At 39.0% G+C, this 25685-nt stretch overlaps 1 protein-coding gene across 23 annotated transcripts in view; it reads right to left on the bottom strand.

Moving 5' to 3' along the window:
- Positions 1-25685, bottom strand: part of UNC80 (unc-80 homolog, NALCN channel complex subunit) — a 215816-nt gene that overhangs the window by 160033 nt on the left and 30098 nt on the right. For 7 of the 23 annotated variants that reach the window (XM_042244174.2, XM_042244175.2, XM_027965136.3 and 4 more), the window contains exons 8-15: positions 16047-16308; positions 14931-15065; positions 12716-12932; positions 11566-11742; positions 10225-10493; positions 8789-9157; positions 3136-3282; positions 576-723 (exon numbers count right to left, since the gene is read on the bottom strand). In XM_042244174.2, coding sequence (XP_042100108.1) covers positions 576-723; positions 3136-3282; positions 8789-9157; positions 10225-10493; positions 11566-11742; positions 12716-12932; positions 14931-15065; positions 16047-16308 — 1724 coding nt within the window. The remainder of the gene's footprint in view (positions 1-575; positions 724-3135; positions 3283-8788; positions 9158-10224; positions 10494-11565; positions 11743-12715; positions 12933-14930; positions 15066-16046; positions 16309-25685) is intronic. The other 16 variants (XM_060410359.1, XM_042244177.2, XM_042244178.2 and 13 more) reach the window with 3 other exon arrangements.

Below are 25685 nucleotides of genomic sequence, written 5' to 3'. Positions count from 1 at the left end.
GCCATAAAGCTATAGTTTATGGGCCTATTTGTAGATCCCTTTGTCTGTTTTTGGTTTTGTTTTTTAATTCAGTGTATGTGTATATCGAAGTTACATTACTACTATGTTTACTGCAGTCATTTTTTCTCTTTCCTATTTTATCTTGCGAAAAAATCACCAAGCACATAAAAGGTGCTCACTTCATTTTGTTGAACTAATAAAAATATCCTTTTGTTCCTAGATCCTTGCCTCAGCAGTCATACAGCAAAGCCAGCTGAGAGAGAGGCGTGCTGTGGGCAGAGCGTGAGGACAGTGGCACTGCAGGTGAGGGTGTCACGGCTTTTCCGCCTTGAGTTTCCATTTGCTGAGCTAAGTTGTCCTCAAAAGGCCTCCAAAATGTATCATCAAAGATGATGGGCAAGCTTCTCACGTTTATGTTTTATTACACACAAGACTCACACGTGCATGCAAACACTCACACACAAACACATATCTTTTCCTCTCCATTCTATTACCACAGATTTAGGGTGTCTCAGAAACACTACCTGCTTCACCTCGCAGCGATTTCTCCTAGAACTCAGCACAGCTTTACTTACTGTCAGTGACCGGCTCCATACAAAATCCTAGCAAAGCATGCAAGAAGTCCACTACGTTATTGAGAGAGTCCTTGTTCACATAATCCCTCATGGTTTGTCGGAACTGCATCTTATCTAGCTTGTATAACTTAGTGAGGCAGTTCTGGGCCTGCAAGGAAGGAAGAAAAGTGAAGAAGTCACAGGTACCAGCTTATGCTGGGGATACCACTGATCTCAGACAGAAGCCTTCAGAAGGCAAAGGTCCCCATGCACCCCTCCTGATTGGTAATTTGCCAGCTCCGCCAGCCCTTCACGTCTGAAACTAAGATGGGCAGAGGCAGGCTGGGGAGAAGACTTTGAGAAGGGCTTCTCCTCAGAAAAAACCCCAAACTAAAGGCTAATGCTGCCCCAGGAATAGCTCAGTATTTTTGCCAAGATCAAGATTTTAAGATATCAATGAAAAAAAGTGTAACATTGACATAGGTGATAGGATTGGTAATCAATGATTAGAAACTTCAGAGGCTTTATGCAGGGAGAAGAAGACAACCTCCCCCAGACTCAGCTATTTTGAATTTAAATAGATTTAATAGAGGGCATGAGGCTTCCCAAGCGGCGCTAGTGGTAAAGAGTCTGCCTGCCAGTGCAGGAGACATAGAGACACAGGCTCGATCCCTGGGTCGGGAAGAGGGCATGGCAACTCACTCTAGTATTTTTGCCTGGAGAATCCCATGGGCCAAGGAGGCTGGTGGGCTACAGCCCAAATGGTCATAAAGAGTCAGACACAACTGAAGTGACTTAAAACAATGGATGGCATGAGGGGGCTCTAGAAAGTGTTTATCCAGAGTATGGTCAGGAGGGAAAGACCCTTGAGACATTTCCAGGGGAGATTTCTCAAATTTCCATCTCACGGACTATGTGTTTAGTAAGCATGGATAAGTAAGTATAATCCTGATAATGAGTATAAAACTGGGCTACAAGAAAATGGAGGTACTGCCATATAAATCAACAAAGTTGAGAAGGCAAGTAGAAAACTGGATGTCCTGATAGGAAACACTCAGTACTCTTGAGAGAAGAAAACATCGTGAATAAGCAGTAACAGTAATCTCTCAAGTGGCTTCTGATCCAACTAGCCCTAACCTTCTCCACGTATAGAAAGACAGGTCCTGATAGCAGAGCCAGTTTATAACTCCCAACTACAGCGTGACGCTTCTTTTTATATTTTGGTATTTCATTTCATAGAATTAGTTTTCTGCATGAGATATAATGTAATTTTAGCCTTGAAGGCATTTATTCATACTGTGATAGAATAAAAATCAAAGACCCAAAATCATAAACATATGTGCAAAGAGGGGGGTAATGTCAGCTTCTACTGCCTTATTATTTATTATTTTGATTTCTTAAAATTTGGGGCCCCAAAATCTAGATCTTGGTCAAAGTTTTCAAGTTTCAGAATTTAGAGAAAGTAATTACTAAGAATAACCGCCCCCCCCAACATACAAATAATAAGCTAATATGACACAATAGAACAGAAAAGAAAGAGAATGATATATAAATGGGTAGGTAGGTATATGACAGATTAAGAAAGAAAGCCAGCATGCTGATACTGTGTGAACATTTCATGACAAAACCTAATACCAAAGAAAAATGGCTGGCATTGGATTTTGACATGACCCTAAAACTCTGCTAAGATATGCCAAAGGGTTTCCTAGACTCAAATTTGTATCAAACTCTTATTTGTCAGGGACTATTTTCTTATGATTTCAGTTCAAAATATGTATGAGGCAACTGTTCCAGCTTGAACTTGTTGTAGAGGTGGGTTATTGCCAAAGTCTGAAGGGAAAAGGAGTCATCAGCAGAGGCAAGTGAAAAGGAGCTAGAGTTACATTTCCATGTTCCGTTACAGGAATTATTTTTTGCAAACCTCAGGGCAGAGTTTCAAGTTTCACACAGTTCAGAGGGATGTGACTGTAAATATTGGGTTGGCCAAAAAAGTTCATTTGAATTTTCCTTAAGGTGTTATGAAAAGGTCTAAAGGAAATTTTTGGCCAACCCAATATTTAGCAGTCAAGGTTCATTGTCAAACACAGCAGCCAGAAAATGGTTACTTTTGTAGTCCTGTTTTGTCCCAATAAGGGCCATTTTCCATATCTAAAAACAACAAACTCAATCTGAAAGGTAGATCCCTTTTTCTAATATAAAATATGCTACCATAGTACCCAGGCAGGTGATTAAAAAGTCATTTCTCACAGACCATCAGAAGTTTGCTAAATATATTCATTTTTGCAATGTTCTTTCAAACTATAATTTACATGTTCCAATCATACATCCTTTTACCAACTGGGAGTTGGCCTGCCCTAGGCAGGAGGCAGAAGTTATTTTCCCAATTAAACTTTTCTAAGCCTGGGTTTTAGATGTCTTGAGATTATCTTGTGGGAATTCTCCCACCTTATGACAGCATTAATTACCCTCACAAAACAAAATATTTTTTCAGGGAACATTGACCCTCATTGTCAAAGGACTCATTCCTAATTTGAAAGGAGAGAAGAGGAAGAGGAAATGGAATCTACTTTAATTCTCTTACATTCTCCCGGAATACCTGGTGTCTCAGACGATCTCCAGAGAGCCCTCGGTGTCCTTCTCCACAACCATAGGCACATCCCAGGGACTTCACGATTTTGATGAGCATGGTTAGAGCAAGCCTATGGTTGCTTACCGGTGTACTTTCATCCTAGCACCCAGAATGAGAGAGAAAGAGGATTCTGTTTATTTAGTTACTTAGTTTCTTTTGCTACTGAGACTCTATTTTATTATTAAACCAAGTTTATATGTTTTACAGTGAGCCCCTGGAGTTTGGGAAGTAGAATTGTCAAGGGCTCAACAGGCGTGTTAATTTTTTGGAAAATCTAGAATGTGATTTACAAGAAAGAAAAATATTTTTGCATTTTGAATACCCTCTAGTGCTACCGGATATGGATGTAGACCTCTTCCGTAGAAGACATGCTTTCATATGCTTGACAGGTGATCAGAATGACTGTCTAGAGAGAGACAGTGTGGGCTATCAATGATAAAGGCAAACAGCTTTTTCCAGAAGGTACCTTTACCAGCAGTTTTCCGATAGTATCACTAGGCAAAGATTTTTGCTAAATTTCTGGAACTGATCAAAGTCTGAAACTTTGAAATCATGTGGCATTTTCTGACATTTTCAAAGGATTTTTCTTTTCTTTTCTTTTTTTTGCTTTTGCTGTATTGTAATACTCATGTATAAACAAAATGAGAATAAAAAATTTTTTGTAAATATCCAGCGTGGGTTCTTCGTTCGAGGTTAAATAGGAAGTCCCCTGGAGATGAACTGTTATTATCCTCTCTTTTGACTCATGTAATCCTTGCTTTAAGTGGAGAGCATAGCTTCCAGAAAATCCTTGAATTGTTTCCAAAGAAGCATAAGGAATCTGTTGCTAAGGAATGATGCAGATCTGCACCATAACCTTCAGGAAGCTTCAACCTTCCTCGGTCCTTCTAGTGACTTTCTGTTGTCAGCACAGCCACCTGCGAGTCCAGCTCCCACTCCTTAATTGCACATGACGTTAGATAAATGAACCAATCTCTTTGTGCTTTAGTTTTCCCACTTGTGAATTGAGGATCTTAATAGCTTCCCTTCCTACTTCATCAGTTTACTGTGCCAAATATAAAATAAGTCATATGCTCAGGTTGATACATAAACTTTGGGGCCATCCACACAGAATGAATACTCAAATGCAGGGAGGGTGTGTCAGGTATGAGAGTTATCTAGACATCATGTGCTGTTCATTATGTGACGAGACACTCTCTCTGCTCCCCTAATGTTATGTAATTGGGTCTTTTTTTTTTTTTAATAACCAAAGCCTCAGGTAGTGGCTGTGATGCCCAGAAATGCCCCTGCCCCCTTCAGAACTGAACATTCATTCTCTGAGCTGCTGTAAGTATTTAGTTCGGTTCAGTTCAGTCACTCAGTCGTGTCCAACTCTTTCCGACCCCATGAACTGCAGCACGCCAGGCCTCCCTGTCCATCAACAACTCCTGGAGTTTACCCAAACTCATGTCCATTGAGTCAGTGATGCCATCCAACCATCTCATTCTCTGTCGTTCCCTTCTCCTCCTGCCATGAATCAAGGCTGGAATTATTGATGGCTGATAACTCTCAGGTGAATTCCTCTTCAGGCATTGTCCTTAGCTAAAGAGATCGGCCTTGACCCACATTATGCTCTCCTCCTGGAAGCAGTCCACCTCCAATGATTGGTCAAGGGCATAAAGAGGGTTAGGAGGGAGGTCATGGAAAAAGGTGGGCTCCCTTACTTTACCCAGGGATTACTTTGAAGAACCATCCCAACTCTGGTGCTCCCTGTGTGAGGGGCTGAAGTCTCTGTTACAACGACATTGCAATTCAGCTTCTCTCTTGGCTCCATCCTGCTGCTTTTACATTTCATAGATGTCAATCCTGAGTGGATATCTCATCAAACCTCCTGCACACATCTCTTTGTCCAAGTCTGTTTCTCGGGAACTCTGCAGCTCAGATGCTTACAAATGGAAGACTCAAACATACATATATATACACATACATAGAACATACATACATTTATCTATTTATATGTACATATATTCCACCAGTGGCTTCCCTGGTGGTTCAGAGGTTAAAGAAACTGCCTGTCAATGCAGGAGACCCAGGTTCAATCCCTGGATCAGGAAGATCCCCAGGAAAAAGGAATGGCAACCCACTCCAGTATTCTTGCCTGGAGAATCCCATGGACAGAGGAGCCTGGTAGGCTACAGTCCATGGGGTCACAAAAAATCCCACGTGACTGAGCATGACTGGTGTAGGAATTGGTGAATTCTTTCACCAATTCATAAATGTTTTAAGTTTAAATTAAAATCTTAGCTCCATAACCTTGGGCAAGCTACTTAACATCCTATGCCTCACAAAAGGGGAATCATAAAATATCCGTCTCACAGAGTTTGTGAGGCAAAACAAGTAAGGTGCATAATAATAGCAAAACCAGTGTTAATGATTATTTCTAGCTGTGCTGTGCTTAGTCACTCAGTTGTGTCCAACTCTTTGCAGCTCCGTGGATTATAGCCCACCAGGCTTCTCTGTCCAAAGGATTCTCCAGGCAAGAATACTGGAGTAGGTTGCCATGCCCTCCCTCCAGGGAATCTTCCCAACCCAGGGATCGAACCTGGGTCTTTCTCATTGCAGGTGGATTCTTTACAAGCTGAGCTACCAGGGAAGCCCATTTCTAGGTGTGGGGCACTGCTATCCTTTGGGGCAACTTTGCGCAAGTTAGAAAAGGCACTATTCCGGGAGGATGAATTAGAAAAAGTGAGTAGTAGGCACCTTCTACTAAAAGGTGCCTCTTAGTAGAAGCAGCCTTGACTGCCCCTGATTTCAGTCCTGCCTGGCCTCCTTGGCAGAGAGCTCTTGTGGAGTACACAGCCTGTGTGGCCAGAGGCAGTTGTGCCTCAGAAAAGGTCACTCTGGGGAAGAGCTGATTTGGAAGATTGATTTATGAACATTTAAAAACTATTAAATGTTCCTTAAAAAAATTCCTAGCTCCCAAAGCTTTTTGTAAATATCTATTTGTATTTCTTTGGATCTTCGGATGTCCTTGGGATTTCAGTTCCTCCAGAAGGAGACATTCAGAAAGACATAGCATGTTATAGGCAGAAATCAGGACATATACTAAATAACATTTCAAGTTCTCAGTACTCGTTTGCAGCAAATATAGAAATAGAAATTAGATCTTCTCTTCTGAATTAATCAATTCCCCCATGCTTCTGGTATTACTAGGTTGCAAAATTAGATAAACTCCAAGTTCCACTGAAAATAACAGATGGGTTGGAGGCAGAGCAGACCTGTGTGAATCACAAGTACAATGCACTTGACCTACGTTCCAGTACTGTTTTATAAATTCTCCGCATTACAAAGAATATTATTTTGCAGAACTAACTACAGAACATTTGCATCTTTTGTGGTTGTTTTGGAGAACACATAATCTGACTTTGTAAAACCCCATCCTAATCAAAAGTAACTGGTCAAAGTAACATTTATATTATCAAGTTTCTAGTGTTCATAATATCTATATATTACATATAGTATCTAGATTATGTATAATAGATTTATATTTATATAATATAATAGATTAATAATATCTAGAGTATATATAATATCTAGATAGGCAAGACATTTGTAGCTCTTTAATAAAAAATTAGATGTGAATACTGCTGCTGCTGCTGCTGCTAAGTCGCTTCAGTTGTGTCCAACTCTGTGCGACCCCATAATAAGACGGCAGCCCACCAGGCTCCCCCGTCCCTGGGATTCTCCAGGCAAGAATGCTGGAGTGGGTTGCCATTTCCTTCTCCAATGCATGGAAGTCAAAAGTGAAAGTGAAGTCACGCAGTAGTGTCTGACTCCTAGCGACCCCATGGACTACAGCCCACCAGGCTCCTCCGTCCACGGAATTCTCCAGGCAAGAGTACTGGAGTGGGGTGCCATTGTTGGGTGTAATTTTAGAACTAAAACAAAACCCAAACAAAATACTAATAATAAACTTCATAAATCCTCAATAAACATAGCAAGGGATCAAACCTATATCTCATGTCTCCTGCATTGGCAGGCCTATTCTTCACCACTATCACCACCTCGGAAGCCCCAAACATAACAAAGCTTCATCAGTTTAGCATATCTCTAAGTTTTACTGATAAGAGCTTATTAAAATTTGACAGCTTTTATTTTTCCTATTTTCCCTTGAATTTTGCAACAAAATGGCATAGTTCTATCTATCATCTCTTTGAGTTGTCACCTAGATTGACAGGTAAAACAATTTTAAATAAAGAATCTTACTGTTTGCTGTGTTTATAAATGTGGTCCTTATACTTTGTGTTTGTTTACTAATTCCTACATAACTTTTGACTGAAAAATCCCTTAGACCTTGGGATCCAAGTTCAAAACCCTTGTGATTAATATCAACATTTTGATAATTTTCATCTACAGTGAGATCTGAGGACCCTTGAATTGTCCTCAGTGATGTTTGGGAATGTAAAAGTTGGAAACATCAAGTACCAGAAGATTCTATTAGAATTGGAAAATATGTAAATATGAGTGAGGCAGTAGAAGAAATCCTAAAGGAAAAGTTAGGTTCGGGAACCTAAGAATACTGGGCAGGAATTATTGGACGAGAGTCCACAAATATTGGGAAAAATGAGAATAGACCATGAGGAAAGAAACATGATAAATGCAAATTAAACAGGCATGAGGTAGGACTAGAAAGAGAGGAAGGGAAACAAAAGAGGAAGGAGCACTGCACATCTTCAGATGTAAAAACCTGATACCCCACAAAAAGTCAGCAATTCATGTTTAAGATGATATGTAGGTGGTAGAACTCTGCAGCAGGAAATCTTACACATGTAAACACTTGGCCTGATATATAGATTGTCACCTGTTAGAGATTCAAATCTCTTTTTTGATTTCAATTACTTAGTATTTTCCAACTAAGATCTCAAATTGAAATAGCATAAATTATATCAATATAGCTGCAGTAATTCTTATTTAAAATTCAAATTAGAAAACTAATTACTGATGTTAAGTGCTGAAATCATAAATCAGGTGTTGTCAAGTCAAAGGAAATTAAATTCAGAAACAATAACTAATGAGAACAATAAAGACATCTGGGTGTGGCACACTGAGATATAAGAGGACAAATGTTAGTCTTCTAAACTCATACCAACAAATCAACTTACTAAACAAAAATTCCCCTTTCTTCTCTTTAACTGTGACTGAAGCAGGCTACCTAAAATGTGTTCCTTAAATCAAGAGAAAGAACTTAATGTTTTTCAGAAAAATTATTCTGCTTATTAGAGGCTTCCAGATGGCTCAGCAGTAAAGAATCTGCCTGCAATGCTGGAGATGCAGGAGATGTGAGTTCAATTCCTGGATCTGGAAGATCCTCAGGAGGAGGGCATGGCAACCCACGCCAGTATTCTTGTCTGGAGAATCCCATGAACAGAGGAGCCTGGTGGGCTACAGTCCATAAGGTTGCAAAGAGCTGGACACGACTGAAGTGACTGAGCATGCCTGCATGCATACTGCTTATTATGGACTAGTGGCTAGCGGCTAAGGAGCCAACAAATTGCTGGCATGCAAAAATATGGAAAGAAATCAGGAATAACATTTCATGAGTATGCCAAAGCTGGTTCATTCATACCTTATCTCGGTTCTTATCATTCTTCTCATAGGGGCCGCCTCCACCTCCTCCACCTCCTCCTCCATCGCCTCCTCCACCTCCTCCATCACCACCTCCTCCTTCATCTCCTCCACCATCTCCAGCTCCACTCACTGTAGGGCCCCCAAATCCACAGGTGGAACTTCCAGATACTCCTTTGAATTGGAAAGTTCCCTCACTTGGTCTTTTGTCTACAGTTCCGTTTTCCTTGTTTTCACTCTTCTTTCTGTTCTTCTCTACGCAGGGCACCACACCAAGTTGAAGCAAGCATTCTACAATGTTCAGTGCCACATCGCATATGCGAGAACTGATGTCATGGTTAAGGACAAGATAAACGGCCTTCAGAACCACCTGGGGGAAGACAAAAGTAATCAGAGAGTGATTAAGTTACTTGAATTACCTCTTCCTAAATAGATTTGGCTATTCCATTTATTGCATTTCCTTTGGCTGTTCTATGCACATAAGTATAAATAATTCAGGTAATTTTCAGATGATCTTATTATGCTGCATTGGAACCTTGTATATGTGCTTAATCAACAAATCACCCAAGGAATTAAAAATGTATAAGTGTGTTATCTCATTTAAGGACTCTAAAATTGCCATAATATAGACAGTTAATGGAGATAACAAAGCATAATGGATTAATTGGAGAGCAATTATTTGCCCAAATGGAAACTTGCTCAACTGATTTCTAAAATCAAAGTGTTTTAATCCTCTGCCAGTAATCCTTTCCAGTAATAATCGGTGAAGAACAAAGGTTTCCTTAGGCATATAAGAGAGGAACACTTGCAATCGCATCATTATTTACATTTAATTTTAAATGCAAAATATTTGCATGTTTAAATTATGTCTTTCTATTGATTTTAATATTTTAAATTATTTGCTGAGCCAGGTTCCCTAATGTGAAATTTTAAAAATTGTGTGAAATAGATTTGTAAAATACAACAACCCTTTCATTTGCTAATAACTATAATCAAGACAGGCTTTCTTGAGAATGCAGGTTTAAATGTTTTAATGGACTTCTATTCATTCTCTCTTGCTGTTTGGGTGGTTTATAGTCATGTTGCCTATATAACAAAAGAAAACAAGCAGAATTTTTTACTTCTGGTCTAGAAAATGAGGGACTTAGCAAACACAAATACACAGATATTTACTAAGTGTATTCAGGATTCACTAACATTTTTCAATTATAAAAATATTCTAATATCAGATCAAATCTAAAGTGATGCTCAAAAAAGAGAAAAGGTACATTTAAGATGGGTGATACACTTGTAAAAGGTTTTTTCTAAGTATAGCTTTTTCATTTAAAGACTCAACATTTCTAAGAACTTATATGTCCATTTTACCCAACATTGTAAAAACTGGACCAAAGATTCAATATCTTTTGAGCTTCAGTAAGAAAAATTCTTGCTCCGTACAGAAAGATCAAGCATGCCATTCTTGTGGACAAAGTTATTCGTCCCATCAATATGTTCTGTGTCTTCCAAGTAGCTGTAGTTTATGCAGGAGTCTGTGAGGCTTCGAGGCAGGTTTGCACATGCCAGGGGTTCGTGTGGCATCTCAGGGATGGGCACCTGGTTGCAGAGCTTCCGCATATGCTCGCTGAAAAAGTCTGCGTAGCCGACGTTGAACGATGCCAACGTGGTATTGAAGGTTGCAACCGTAATAGTGGAGATCTGAGATCGCACTAGAAAAAGGAAAGCAATGTCTTACTTCCCCCATGTGAACCTACAAGATCATGTTAGACACTTAAACTACTATTTAAATCACGACCACAGTCACAGCTATGGCATATATTTGATGGAGAGTCTCAAGGCTATTGTCAACTCCCATGGTGTTAAGTCATGTATAATAATATCTGACAAACAATGAAGACTATAGAAAATGTGAATTCTTAACTGGCTTTCTTAAGACCCAGGATATAATTTTTTGTCTAACTGGTGCTTTTTACGCAGTTAGATGATAGACCCTATTGGTTATTTACACCGTGTTGTGCTCAGTTGCTTCAGTTGTGTCCGAATCTTTGCGACCCCATGAACTGGGGCCCACCAGGCTCCTCTGTCCATGGGATTATCCAAGCAAGAATATTGGAGTGGGTTGCCATTTCCTTCTCCAATAGTTAAACCAATTTGATTGAAATATTTCCCTGCAAGTTTGTAGCTGTGAAAATATTTGGTTTTATTTAATATATTTAGGCAACAGAAAACAAGAAAGATTCTTTTTTCTCTTCTGCTTAAGAATTATGGAACATAAATTCGTGGTGGTAACTAACAAATGTCATCAAATACTTGAAGTACAGTCCAGGGAAAAGAGGGACTAAATTTATACTCATAGGTTAAGAAGAGCACAGATTAAGAACCCATCTTGGATTTCATCCAGAGGCACATGTTTGCTCCACATAAAGCACAGAATAGCAGCTGTCTGGAAAGGGAATCAGTGATCTTAGAAGGCAGGGATTTTCCTGCCCTGAAGATGGACAAGCCCTTCAGAGGGATGTGACAGACATCCCAGAAGTCTCCTGTAGGTCAACGCTCTTATGAAAACAAATACAGAATGAATGGGTTGCCCTTGTTTTCCCTCCGAGAGGTATGGTGTTCACAGTGTGCTATCCCATAGCTCTTGCTACTAAGGAAATTTTAAAAACGGCTCACAAATAATCCAGCCATAAAATACACAAATGCAAGTTTTCAAAAAGCACATGGAGCCAGATTACAATGAAAATGGAACATGGAGAAAAAACAGGAAACAGGAAAAGAAACCTGAAGTCCCGCCTGCAGGGGCCGCCTCCGACCCACCTTCCTTGACGATGTTCTCCCCGTGGCTGTTGGAGTGGTCTGGCAGGTCACTCACCAGCGTGTGATGAGAGTGGGAGTGCCTGGCGCTCAGGCTCTCCATCTCGGTGGCTGCGTCGGAGCTGCCCCGCCGGGTAAATTTCCCTGAGAAGGACAAGAACCACAAGAAGGTTAGAAAATCTGAAAGATGTTCTGCCAAGATTTTGTCTGTCCAAAGGACGGCAGTGACAGTCAGGGGATATTAGGAAGCCTGCAAGGCACAGCTGACTAGCAGGAATTAAATCTCCCTTGGGAACACTCAGGGTTGAGATGATTGATGAAGCTGCCTGTGAGAAGGTCAGCCCCAGTCTAAGCCAAATGTCAGAAACCATCTGTTAGGCCCCTGCTAGTTGTCATCTCTTGATTTTAACCTGGTCTTCTTAATATGACATCCAGAAAGACGAAAAAAAAAAAAAAAAAGCTCCCTTTTCTTTTCTTTACATCTTCTTTTTTTAATATCTGAGTGAAGGAAAAGTCTGTCTTTGGATTCACAAAGTTAATGCACAGAGCCCTCTAAGGCCATGTTTCCATGTCTAGAATGATATACTGCTGTGAACAGACTTGCAGTTGCCAAGAGGAAGGCAGGGTAGGGGAGGAAAGTAATGGGAGTTTGGGATTATCAGAGGCAGACTATTATATACAGGGTGAATAAACAACAAGGTCATACTGGATAGCACAGGGAACTCTATTCGATATCAGGTGAAAAGAATATGAAATATTAAAAGAATGTGAAAATATATATATAAATACATATATATAACTGAGTCACTTTGCTATAGAGAAGAAATTAGCATGATATTATATATAAATTGTACTTCGGTAAAATTTAAAGAATCATTGTATAGAATGATCAGAAATAGGGCTTTCTAATTATACAGGATTCTTGTATAATTCAATTATTTCCATTTCTTTGTCTATGAAGACACAGCATTATTTGGGTCCTGGGGAGGCTGTATCTGGGCCCAGATTTCTCGACTAAACTGTCGGAAAAAGTACAGATTTCCCTGGGAGCCCTAGATCCAGATTTCTAAACAGGTCAAAGAAGCTCTGCCCTACTTTCGAAGGTCCTTGTGGTCACCTAAAATGGTGGTTTGCCAGCCTCCTTTTTCCATGCCTCGTCTGTCTTCTCCGAGCCCAGAGAAACTTCCGAAGGAGAATGTGCTACGAGTTGGGGACACATCCAGGTGATCCTCATGCAGAAGGAATGGCACTCCCATCCTCCGAGGCCGCCTCTTCCCTGTGTGGTGGAACGGGATGGAACCTTTCCTCTCTCTGTCTTCTTTGCGGCTCTTGAACTACAGGGATAAGAGATGAAGGTCAGGCACAGGACAAAGGCAAGGTTATCATTTGCTTCCCAAAGGGTTGGAGTAAAATTCAGGAAATGTTCCAGGAAAAGGAGACCCAGAAAGTCACCAAATGTCATCCAGTAGAGATGTGAGAAATTTCCACAATGTGAAAAGGAGTGAAAGAGATTAAGAAAAAGATAACATATTTCCTAGGTTTTTCTGCCAGGTTGGGCTTGAGGAATGTTTCTCCAAGTGTAGTCTCTGGACCAGCATCGGTGCCTGGGAAATTGTCAGAAATGCAGAGTCTCAGGTTCAACCCCAGACATACTAGATCAGAAAGCCAAAGGGGAGGGCCAGCAATGTTTAACAAGTCCTGCAGGTGATTCTGATGCTTGGTAAAACTTGAGAAACCCTGGGTTAGTATATAGGAACCCTGAGCCATCACGTAGACCAATCAGTCTTTTTCTATTCCATTTTTCAAGACAGATCCATTGTTTCAGCCAAATGACTTCAGATGCATACCTCTGTTCATAGGAGAGGCAAAGAAGATGCAGAATTTGCATCGGTACAACCCTATGACCTAACAGTCAAAGAAATTCAAGATCCAGTATATCTAAGAGTTTAGAATTGCCTGAAGTTTTTAAAATATATTAATGTCTGGGCCTAATCTTTAGCAATTGTGAGTTCATAGATCCAGGCTCAGGCCTGGGCCGTTGATTTATTAAAAGTTCTGCAGAGATTCTCACATGCAATCAGAACTGTAAACTTCTTTTCCCCCCACTGATTAACATTTTTAGAAAAACTACAGCATTTGTCTTTTACTGAATTATCAATGTTGCATAGCAAACTCTGAGCTTATAGATAGGTTGGTAATTCTGTGTTCTTCATGGACACAAACTAGTCATTTTGCAAAAAGAATAAAATAAGCCACCACATATACATTATCTTACACATGTTATTTTCTGTTTGATTAGCTCCATTTGCTTATAAAAAAGAGAGGCAAAGAGTAGATTAATAAGAGCATGAAATATTTAATTAGAAGACCTAGTTTTGAGTTTGGACTTAACCTTTCTAAAACTACCTAAAGTTTCTAAGGCACAGTCTTATTTCTTTTTTATTGTTGAAAATAATAGTTAACATTTATTGAGTACTTGCTAAGTACTAGGCCCAATAAAGACTCTACACACATTATCTCAATTATCATAACCTTTTGAGGTAAGTATATTATGTACCCATTTATAAATGAAAAAACCAATATCATTTAGCCAGTATCATATGGGTAGAAAATGGTAGGAGTTGAATTTGAACCAATCAACTGACTCCCAAGTCAGTTTATTTACACAAAGACTCAACCTTTAATTTCCCAGTTTTAGTGTTCTAGATTCTTGTGGATGTGCAATAAATGTTTGCTGAATGGAAACTCACACTGTCACTCACAAAGAGAAGTGACGGTAGTAAAGCTACCGTTATACAGTTATAAGGATTTACTACATTATCACAAAGCTTGGTTTTTCTATTGCCTTAAAATTTTTAAGAAATGACTTCAAGAATGAACGTTCTATGCTCACCCCATTACTCTAAGAACTGCAATAAGACTCAGGTTCTTAGGTGCAAATTGGGGAGAATAAAAGTCTCATTGGATTAAATAAGAATTATTTATATGAAGTGCTTGGTAGAATGAGATGAGCTATACAAATGTACGATACCATCACTGCTACCACAACTATCTCCATGACCACACTACTAGAAGCACTTTACACATATTATCAGGATTGAGCTCCGTAACAACCCCACATAATGTGCAAAATGGGAAGCACTCATGCACAGGGAGGGAATGTGAAAGGTCATGCTGCCCAAGGTCATACCGCAAGTCAGTGCTATAACTGGGAGTGGACCTCTATTCTGAGGTCCCTTCCTCAACCCACGTGACTCAGCAGTACAATCAGAAGCATTTCATGCCCTACTTTTTTTTTGTTACTTTTTTTTTTTTTAAGTGGTTCTACTCACCTTCTTAAAAATGTTCATGCCAAGATCTGAAGAAAGATCTGGGATGGCAGACCTGCGTAGATTCGTCAATGAAACCTTGGAAAAGGCTTCAGGACTGAGAGATTTCTCCTCTTCATTACACTTCATGGTGAGATCCTTAATAGACAATAAAAATAGATTAATGGTCAAGGACTTAGAGATATATTTCATATCACAATAGAGATATATTTCATACTAATTGTAACTTCTCTTTGGAGGTTTCAACAGTGAGACCACAAAGTTCCAGATTTAAGAAAGCTAAGAAAATAAGAAGGGAGTAGGTATTTCTTTTTCTATTTAAAAAATGTGTTTTTCCATTTAATGATTCACCAGAGGAGATGTTCACTCTGGGCAGAATCTTCTATTACTAAAACAGAACATATTTCCTGTTCATTCTGATATCACTCCTGTTTATTTTCAGAATATGCAGACATATTTCAGATACAGCCAATTCACATTTCAATAAACTCAAACAACTACAACACAATGCAGATCATACTTTACATATTTAACATGTTGAAAAAGGGAACAAGTATTTAAGCTGCTATTAGTACTTTCATTTATCAAAAAGTAATTTTCATGGGGATGTCATCAGTACATATTCAGTTTATTTCTTCAAACATCTATAATAAGTAGCAAGACTATGTATCAAAAACCAATATCGTGAAAGGTGACATTGAGGCACAGGAAAATTTTGAGCTCTGCACAGGAGGTTAAATCATATTCAGTAAAACACCAGAGTCATGCACTTTATAATATTGGTAATTGACAGTTATATACAAAACCTCTTTATTAACTAGCACTTTGATTAGCCAGAAGACCCATTTTCCATTATTATGAATCAACAGTAGCTTGCTCTAGATTAGTGTGGGTAAGAGGCATTTAGAAAGCACTTCTTAAATGCAAAATGGAATTTTGCAAAATAGAGCAGCAAAATGGTCCAGTAGTAAAAGATGGAAGGGAAAGGATAATAGTATCAGGGGAACCCACCAATCAAACAGCAATGGGATAAATAAGAGCTGGATACACAGAAGAAAAAAAGACACTGTTACGGCAAAGTTGTTTGTTGAAAAAACAATGGATCCGAGATGCTCTTACTTGGGTTTTGTGTGTGTTCACTAGCGAGGGGGCTGCTGCCACCATGGAGCTGCTCCTGGGTCTGGGCAGGAGGGGAATATCTGGCTCTGGGGGCTTTTCTGGCTTCTCTTCCAACATGTGTCTCAGTCTTTGTAGATAGTACATCAGGGACCACTGAGTGCCTTCTTCAGACCAGTGTGGCTGGAGTAGGCAGCGAAGAACAGCAACATCAAAGTAGGTGGCATAGCGAGACCTTTGGCATGGAGGTATCGTGAGAGAGACCCTGTTTCCAATGGCAGAAAGCACATGGTTATACTAGAAGTCATACATCCCAAGGGGTGGCAAAACAAGGTTTATAGCTCTGCTCTTCTCCCTGGTTCATTTAGTCACTTACTTGTCTCTTGTCTGTTCCATCCTACCATCCTCCTAAATGGTCTCACTCTTCCTACTTTTGCTAGACACTACCTAGAAGCAGAGACACTGGAGAGAGTTTTGAAGGTCAGGTAGCAATTATCCAGGCAAAACTGAGCATTGGTTAGGAAAGTGGGTCAGCATTTCAGTCAGAGGAAACAATGCCTATGAAGGAATGGAGTTTAAAAAGAAGTCATGAGTTTCAAGCAGGTGGAGGAGAGTCAAGTAGTCGGTACAGTTAGTGAGTAATTTGGTGGTGGTGGTCTATAGAAACAGATGAGGTTCACATTAGGATGTTTCTTTTATACTAAGCCATCAGGTTGACTTGTACCTTGATAGAAATGGGAATAATCCTTATGTGTAGTACTTCATAAGGATTTTTAAATTTCAATTTGATAATATTATGTAAAGGAGCCAAGGAAACTGTATAGAACTAAACAAACAAAAGCCCCTAAACTTACATGCTGCCCAAAAGTCACCTTATTAACATAGCAAAAGGTAATTGTTCCGCTCATCTCTTTGAACTGAACTGAACTGAACTGAAGGATTATAAGGATTTTGTGGCAGAAACAAGGGGGAAGACAAAATAGTATATATTTCTTTTAATAAATCACAATATCACAAATTCCAATGAAATTTCCAGAGAAATTAACTGAATGGATGAAAAGAAAATTGGGAGTAATCAAGAAAGGTTTAAGAAGAAATGTAAAGAGTATAAATTATAAAATATTAATCTGTGTTATACAACAATAAATTTAGTCAAGATTTCAGTGGTATAAAATATGAGCTACAAAAGATTCAAGTATTTATAAATATTTTATATATATGAAGATCAAGAATCAAATTACTTCAAAGAATATACTAGTCAATAAATAATATTGGCATAATTGACTTACTCCTCAGGAAAAATTTAATTTAGCCTATCTTAAATTAATACATTTTATTTACCAAATAAAATCAAGATAGATTAAAATTTAAATGCAGAAATATAAAGCCATAATAGTACTAGAAAAAAATTTGGCTATTTTTTTTTTTCTAACTGACCTGGAGTGGAAAAGGACTTTATGAGAACGTACTGGTCCTGAACTTAAAACACAAATGTACATCAACAGGTGAGTGAACAAACAAATTGTGATATATTCATATGACAGAATATTACTTAACAATAAAAAGGAGAAAAGTATTATATTCAATAATTGTGCTGGGTAAAAAGAGCATGTTTTCACTTATACAAAATTCTGGAAAATTGCAAACTAACCTACAGTTACAGAAAGCAGATCAGCGGCTGCCTGTAAATGAAGAAAGAGTGGGGTTCAGAAAGGGGAAAATTACAAAGGGCACAAGGACATTTTAAAGGGTGATGGATATGTTCATTATCTTGATTATGGTGATGTTTTCATAAGTGTATATAACAGTATATAATAGGCACAGAGTGACTGGAGCTAAAACATTGGGATTTCATTCAATTCTGACTTTGAGTAGATAAGAATCCATGTTATACTTTCAATAGTAGCCATATAATAGAAAACTTCCTTCTAAAAGAAGAAACAAGGAGATTAGAGAAAATACAATTAATTGACAGAGAAGGAAAAAAATAGACAGAAAATACATAAGTATATAAAAAGTATAAAATAAAATAAAATGGAAAATATAAATCCAAAATGTCAGTTATCAAAATGAATAATGAATACATTAATGGGATAAAAGACAAGAATGTTTATAGTGGATTTACAAAACAAGGTTTAGTCACATTCTAATTAGGAAATTAAATCCTAATATTTGAGGACACAGAAAGTTAGGAAGGGAGAGAATAGGTATAGATATGTAAATATAATTAAAAGGAAGTTGGTGTAACAATAATAAAAAAAAACTTTGAGGTAAAAAGTATCGTTAGGGGAAGCACATTGATTGAAACTGCCCACCCTGGCCAGGCACCATAGTAGCCATTTGCATGAGTTGCTTTATGACAGGAGGTCCTGGTAAGGAACATGGAACTAAAAAGCCTCCACCAACCGGAAGAGTTCAGGAAAGGTCAAAAGGAGACACCACATGTCAGACCACCTCCCAGAATCCTTCTCTCTGGCATCCATCTTGGCTGAACAAGGCATGCACCACCAGGAAGGACTCTGATTCAGAATGATTGGCTAAAGACAACCCAGAAACTAATCCCATCACCATAAAACCCAAGACTGCAAGCCATGTGACAAAGCTGTTCTCCTGAGTTCCCTTACCCTACTGCTTTCCACCCGGGTGCCCTTTTCCAGTAAAATCTCTTATTTTGTCAGCACATGTGTCTCCTCCAACAATTCATTTCTGAGTGTTAGACAAGAGCCCAGTTTCAGGCCCTGGAAGGGGTCTCCCTTCCTACAACAGTATTATTAGGTATAAAGATGGTTACCATAATGTTAAAAGGAAAACTAAGCCAAGAAGCTTAAATTCTTAACAGGTGTGTGTGAAGCCGCTCAGTCGTGTCCGACTCTTTGTGACCCCGTGGACTGTAGCCTGCCAGGCTCCTCTGTCCATGGGATTCTCCCATGGGAATCTTCCCAACCCAGGGATCAAACCCAGGTCTCTTGCATTGCAGGCAGACGCTTTATCCTCTGAGCCACCAGGGAAGCCTAATAAGAATGCTACCAAACACTTAAAGCAAAAGCTAAGAGACATGTAAGGGGAAAATAAACAAATAATAATAGTGGTACTTTAACACACATTTTTCAATTAAATAGCAGATCAAGCATATATAGAGATGAGCAAGACTGTAAGTAAGTCACTGCAGATGGTGACAGAAGCCATGAAATTAAAATATGCTTACTCCGTGGAAGAAAAGCTATGACCAACCTAGACAGCATATTAAAAAGCAGAGACATTACTTTGCCAACAAAGGTCTGTCTAGCCAAAGCTATGGTTTTCACAATAGTCATGTATGGATGCGAGAGTTGGACTATAAAGAAAGCTGAGCACTGAGGAATTGATGCTTTTGAACTGTGGTGTTGGAGAAGACTCTTGCAAGTCCCTTGGACTAGAAGGAGATCCAACCAGTCCATCTTAAAGGAAATCAGTCCTGAATATTCATTGGAAGGACTGATGTTGAAGCTGAAACTCCAATCCTTTGGCCACCTGATGCAAAGAAATGACTCCCTGGAAAAGACCCTGATGCTGGGAAAGATTGATGGCAGGAGGAGAAGGGGACAACGAAGGATGAGATGGTTTGAGAGGGTAACAGGCAAGAAGGCTAGGGGTCCTCAAACAGGAAATATGCTGCAAGTGTCAGATGTTTTTTTCTCTCTCTTAAGAGTGGCAAGAGGAAACAAAATACAAGTGTCAGATTTTTTTCCCTTCCCTATGCAAAATTAAAAGGAGTTTTCTTTTAAAATTCTGTGTTGCCATGACGACACCAGGTTCCACCTGAACTTAACTTTTCTCAAACCTTGAGCTAACCAATGCATTTTTCTTATGGATATGTTTTTCTTAAGCTATGTTAATGAACTATGCATTTACCCTAGACTCCATCTTTCTTCAGAGGAGCCTGGTGAGCTGCAGTCCATGAGGTCGCTGAGAGTCGGGCACGACTGAGCGACTTCACTTTCATTTTTATGCATTGGAGAAGGAAATGGCAGCCCACTCCAGTGTTCTTGCCTGGAGAATCCCAGGGACAGGAGAGCCTGGTGGGCTGCCGTCTATGGGGTTGCACAGAGTCGGACATGACTGAAGTGACCTAGCAGCAGCCGTCTTTCTTCAAGTGGGTTCCTCATAAGATTCAGAACTGATAAGGGCTCAACAAACCAGTATGTTTTACTCATACATTGTTCTCCTAGTCTATGTTAATGAAACTATATATTTACTTGGAAACCTGCCTTTTTTCAAGATTCATGGCCTGGGATGACTCACCTTGCACCAATGTTATCTCAAAATGCATGTTGTGGGTGAGGGGCCTGGTACCACTCTAAGCTTTGAGACATTTCCTTTCTCTAATTAACAGCTTGCTGATAGGTATATAACACATACTATTAAAGGCTAGCAGGGGGGCACTCTTTCTGCCCCCTTCTGATGTCTCTGTCAGAAGCTTTGTCTATCTCTTTTATATTTTAATAAAACGTTATTACACAAAAGCTCTGAACAGTCAAGCCTCATCACTAGCCCTGGATTTAATTCTCTCCTCTGGAGGCCAAGAATCCCAGCATCTTTCATGGTTCAGCAACAACCTTTCAGGTGGATGGCATCACCAACTTGATGGACATGATTTTGAGCAAGCTTTGGGAGTTGGTGATGGACAGGGAAGCCTGGTGTGCTGCAGTCCATGGGGTCACAAAGAGTTGGACACAACTGAGTGACTGAACTGAACTGAACTGAACTGAAGACCATAAGAGATCTGAATACTACACTTAACACTGTTTTCTTGTACCTTGAAATATTTACAAATTAAGAATCAAAAGAAATGGAAAATTCATCATCTCACATAAACCTAGTACTCTAACCATAGTTGAATTCCAATAGAAATTAACAGCAAAAAGATAAAGCTCTAATCAGTTAGCCAATTTAGAAATACACTTTGAAATAACTCATGGGTCAAATAAAAAGTTGCAATGAGAATTTTTAAAATATCACATGGAATGATAATGATTCCACATATGAAAACTTGTGAGATACAGATAAAGTGGAATGAAAAGAGCATTTAGAGTATTACAAGACTATTGCAGGATAAAGGAACCACAAGGAAGTAAAAAATAATGATATAAGCATTCACCGTACTGGCCAAAAAGTTTGTTCAGGTTTTTCCCTAAGATGAATAGAAAAATCTGAATGAAATTTTTGGCCAAGTTAATACTTCAATAAGTTAAAAAAAAGTAATAAAACCCCAAACAGTACAGAAAAAAGGAAAGTAAAAGAGGAGCATATACTAATAAAACAGTAAACAAAGGAAAATAGGATTAACAAAATCAAATGTTATTTTTTGACAAAACTAATAAAAATTAATCAAGAAACACAATAAAAGGTGTGATCAAGATATGATCATTAAAAAGCAGACATAACTAGATATGGTGATGGTTTTATAAATAGAGGAAAACACTATGATTAATGGGATTAAAGTTTGAATACCCAGATGAACACATATCTATCCATCTGCACTGAGTCAAGGAGAAATTAAAACCTAAATAGGCCCATCACCTTTAAAAATGGAATTGTAGTAAATAAAATTTATTTTTTAAATGTATCAAGCCCAGAAAGTTTACAGTCAAATTTCATTAAACATTAAGGAAAAGGGAATTTCTAGTTGTATACAAAGTGTTCCAAAGACAGAAAAAGAAGGGGTGTTCATGAGACTATTATAAATTTGCTACCAAAATCAGACAACAGTCAGGAGAGGAAAACCACAAGGCACATATATGAGCATGGATGTAAAAATAACAAAATATTAACAAACTCCATCCAGCAATGCACACGTTGGGTTTTCCCCAGGAATTTAAGGATGGCTTACTATTAGAAAGTCTATTAAAGTAATTTACTACCTAAAAAAATTATAGGAGAATATACCCACATGATTTTCTTAGTAGATACAGAAAACCTTTTATGAAATTTATTAACTTATTAAAATCAATAACAAAAATCAGAAACAAGTTATAATAACAAGACAATAAGATATTGGTAGAATCAGGCAAACAGGGAAATGCAACAGAATGGAGAACCCAAAATCATACTCTCACATATGTGTACACTGACACTAATACTCAATAAAGGTACACATTTGCAGCAAAATAACCATTCATGAAATGGTGAGAGAAAAACTGAGTTATTTATGTGGTAGAACCAAATCCTTATTTCATACCATCATGTATCAAAAAAAGGGCAACTTTAGATGAACTAGAGACTTTGGAAAGGCAAAATAGAAGAACACTAAGCATATTGAAAAACAGAGACATTACTTTGCCAACAAAGGTCTGTCTAGTCAAGGCTATGGTTTTTCCAGTGGTCATGTATGGATGTGAGAGTTGGACTGTGAAGAAGGCTAAGAGCTGAAGAATAGATGCTTTTGAACTGTGGTATTGGAGAAGACTCTTGAGAGTCCCTTGGACTGCAAGGAGATCCAACCAGTCCATTCTGAAGGAGATCAGCCCTGGGATTTCTTTGGCAGGAATGATGCTAAGGCTGAAACTCCAGGACTTTGGCTACCTCATGCAGAGAGTTGACTCATTGGAAAAGACTCTGATGCTGGGAGGGATTGGGGTCAGGGGGAGAAGGGGATGACGGAGGATGAGATGGCTGGATGACATCACTGACTCGATGGGCGTGAGTCTGAGTGAACTCAGGGAGTTGGTGATGGACAGGGAGGCCTGGCGTGCTGCAATTCATGGGGTCACAAAGAGTTGGACACGACTGAGCAACTGAACTGAACTGAACTGACTGAAGAATATTTATGACCTAGTATGACAGGATCCTAGGGGCTTCCCAGGTGGCTCAGTGTTAAAGAATCTGCCTGCCAATGCAGGAGACATGGCTTCCATCCGTGGGTCAGGAAGATCTCCTGGAGAAAGCAATGGCCACCCACTCCAGTATTCTTGTCTGAGAAGTCCCATTGGCAGAGGAGCCTGGAGGGGTACAGTCAATGGGGAGCCACAAAGAGTTGGATGTGACTGAGTATGAGTGAAAGGATTCTCGAAGAAGATAACTTTCCCAACTATTTTAAAAGAGTACTGATAAATGTGACTATTTCAAATGTAACTATGTTTGATACAGCATACAGGATGCTTGGGGCTGGTGCACGGGGATGATCCAGAGAGATGATATGGGGTGGTAGGTGGGAGGGGGATTCAGGATTGGGAACTCATGTACACCCATGGCGGATTCATGTCAATGTATGGCAAAACCAATACAGTAATGTAAAGTAAAATAAAGTAAAAATAAAAATTAAAAAAAAAAAAAGCAGAGACAAAAAAAAACATAAACTGAAAAGTTTACAAAATGTAAAACATAATTGCGATGTATTTAGCCTACAAAGGATTAGTCTTCTTCCTAATAAAGAAGACATGTTTTTAAGACAGTAAGAAGACAAATAGCTCAAATGGGGCAAAGGGTATGGAAGGAAATTTCACCAGAAAGAAAACATAAACAGGGAATAAACATAAGAGAGACTTCACTTCGTGAATAGTCAGGGAAATGTAGCCTTAGACCACAATGGGATACCACTTCATACTCAACAAATCTGAGACTACAGAAAACTGAAGACACTGAGTATTCAGTTCAGTTCAGTTCAGTCGCTCAGTTGTGTTCGGCTCTGCAACCCCGTGAATCGCAGCACGCCAGGCCTCCCTCCTGTCCATCATCAACTCCCAGAGTTTACCCAAATTCACTGAGTATTACTGAGGGTAAAAATACTCGGGAATACTCATACACTGCTGGCAAACTCTCTCAGGGTGCAATTTGGCGGTATCTAGTCAACACTCCAGTGTTCTTGCCTGGAGAATCCCAGGGACAGGGGAGCCTGGTGGGCTGCCGTCTATGGGGTTGCACAGAGTCGGACACGACTGAAGCAACTTAGCAGCAGCAGCAGCAGGATAGAAGGAAATGGCAACCCCCTCCAGAGTTCTTGCCTGGAGAATCCCAGGGATGGGGCAGTCTGGTGGGCTGCCATCTCTGTGGTCACAGAGTCAGACACGACTGAAGTGACTTAGCAGCAGCAGCAGCAGTCAACTTTAGTCCCTACCTTATGGTACAGAAATTCTACCTTAGAAAAGCTCTTGCTTGTGTACACAGGAAGACATGCACAAGAATGTTTATTGCAGCAATTTTGTTACAATAAAAAACTAGACAACATTTTCAAAGTCAGCCAAAGGAGAATGGGCAAATAAATGCTGGTAGTATATTCATTTAACAAACATGAATTAAGTGTTACATGATTTATCAGACTGGGGTGCTTGTAATGGTTGCTGATTACTCTAGTGTACTCACCTGTGAAAATACATGAAGCTAAACCACTTCAGTGTTGTGTACTTTTCCCTGTTTCTTTAGAGAATTTTAGCCAACTAAGATCCTGAACTTTCTCAATATGGACTAAAAATCCACTATTTATATATACAGAAAGCCTATACATATATACACTATATATAATCTTGTATAATACATACATTTTTATATACAACTCTGTATATACATTATATATAAAATATAAATATATAATGTAAATATTTATTATATAATTTGGGGGGCAGTATATCTCTTATTTACCTCCAACCCCTGCTCCCTGACCCCATCCACTCTCCCTAAGACTGGTCTGTATAGACTGTACAGGAGGCTCCCATGCCTTTGGCTCCAGGATGAATTCTGCAGAAGGAGGCTCCCACAGAACGTGGGAAGGAAAAAAGACACCGATTCCTTCCTCAAGCTCCTCCCTCCCAGAGATCTGCTTAGGGCTGTCATGGAAGGTCACAGATCTTATTAATCACTCTGCACAGAGTTCCCCAGAGCTGTTCTGTCCTTTTGCCCCTCAAAGAGGGGGATAGGGAGAAGGGAAGTTGGTAAAAATGCAAAACTCCCAAGTCTTATCCCAAACTACTAAGCCACTATTGCTGGCAATGCGATGTAGGAGTCTTTATAATATCTCCAGGTAATCTTTTTTATTCTCATTGAAATATACTCGATTTAAAATATTATGTTAGATTCAAGTGTATAGCAAAATGATTCAGTTTTCTATTATAGATTATTACAAGATGTTGAATAGAATTCCCTGTGTTACACAATAAATCCTTGTTGCTTATCTATTTTAAGTATAGTAGTTTATATCTGTTCATCCTATACTCCTAATTTCTCCAGGTAATTCTTAAATAATTTCAATAAGATTGGAGGGCAATTGCCCTAGAGAAACAAATAATGCATGATTTTTGTACTTGTAAGTCAACATCCAAAACAATTCCTACATGGAAGCACTAACTGGAATGATATGTTGGCAGTTTTGTCTCCCTGAGGGTGCCAGATGATTATATTTATGTCTACACATAAAGCTTATTTGACTGAAAGTAATTACTGATGTACAGTTGACTCTCATAGTCATTAACTACTTTCTAACAGATAAGGTCAACTGACAATCAGATGTACAACAGCAAAACTCCCACTGATAAAGAGTTGCACTCAGAGACTAAAAATGATTCTGTAACTTAGGCAATCAAAATTTGCTAAGTAAATTCACATTTCAATTGCTTAATATTTAAAGAAATTCTATTCGAAACAAGAATGAACTTAACAAGTCATTCTACAGCA

Source organism: Ovis aries, chromosome 2 (assembly GCF_016772045.2).
Source record: "Ovis aries strain OAR_USU_Benz2616 breed Rambouillet chromosome 2, ARS-UI_Ramb_v3.0, whole genome shotgun sequence".
Lineage (NCBI taxonomy): Eukaryota > Metazoa > Chordata > Mammalia > Artiodactyla > Bovidae > Ovis > Ovis aries.
This window is presented reverse-complemented; position numbering and strand designations above follow the sequence as displayed.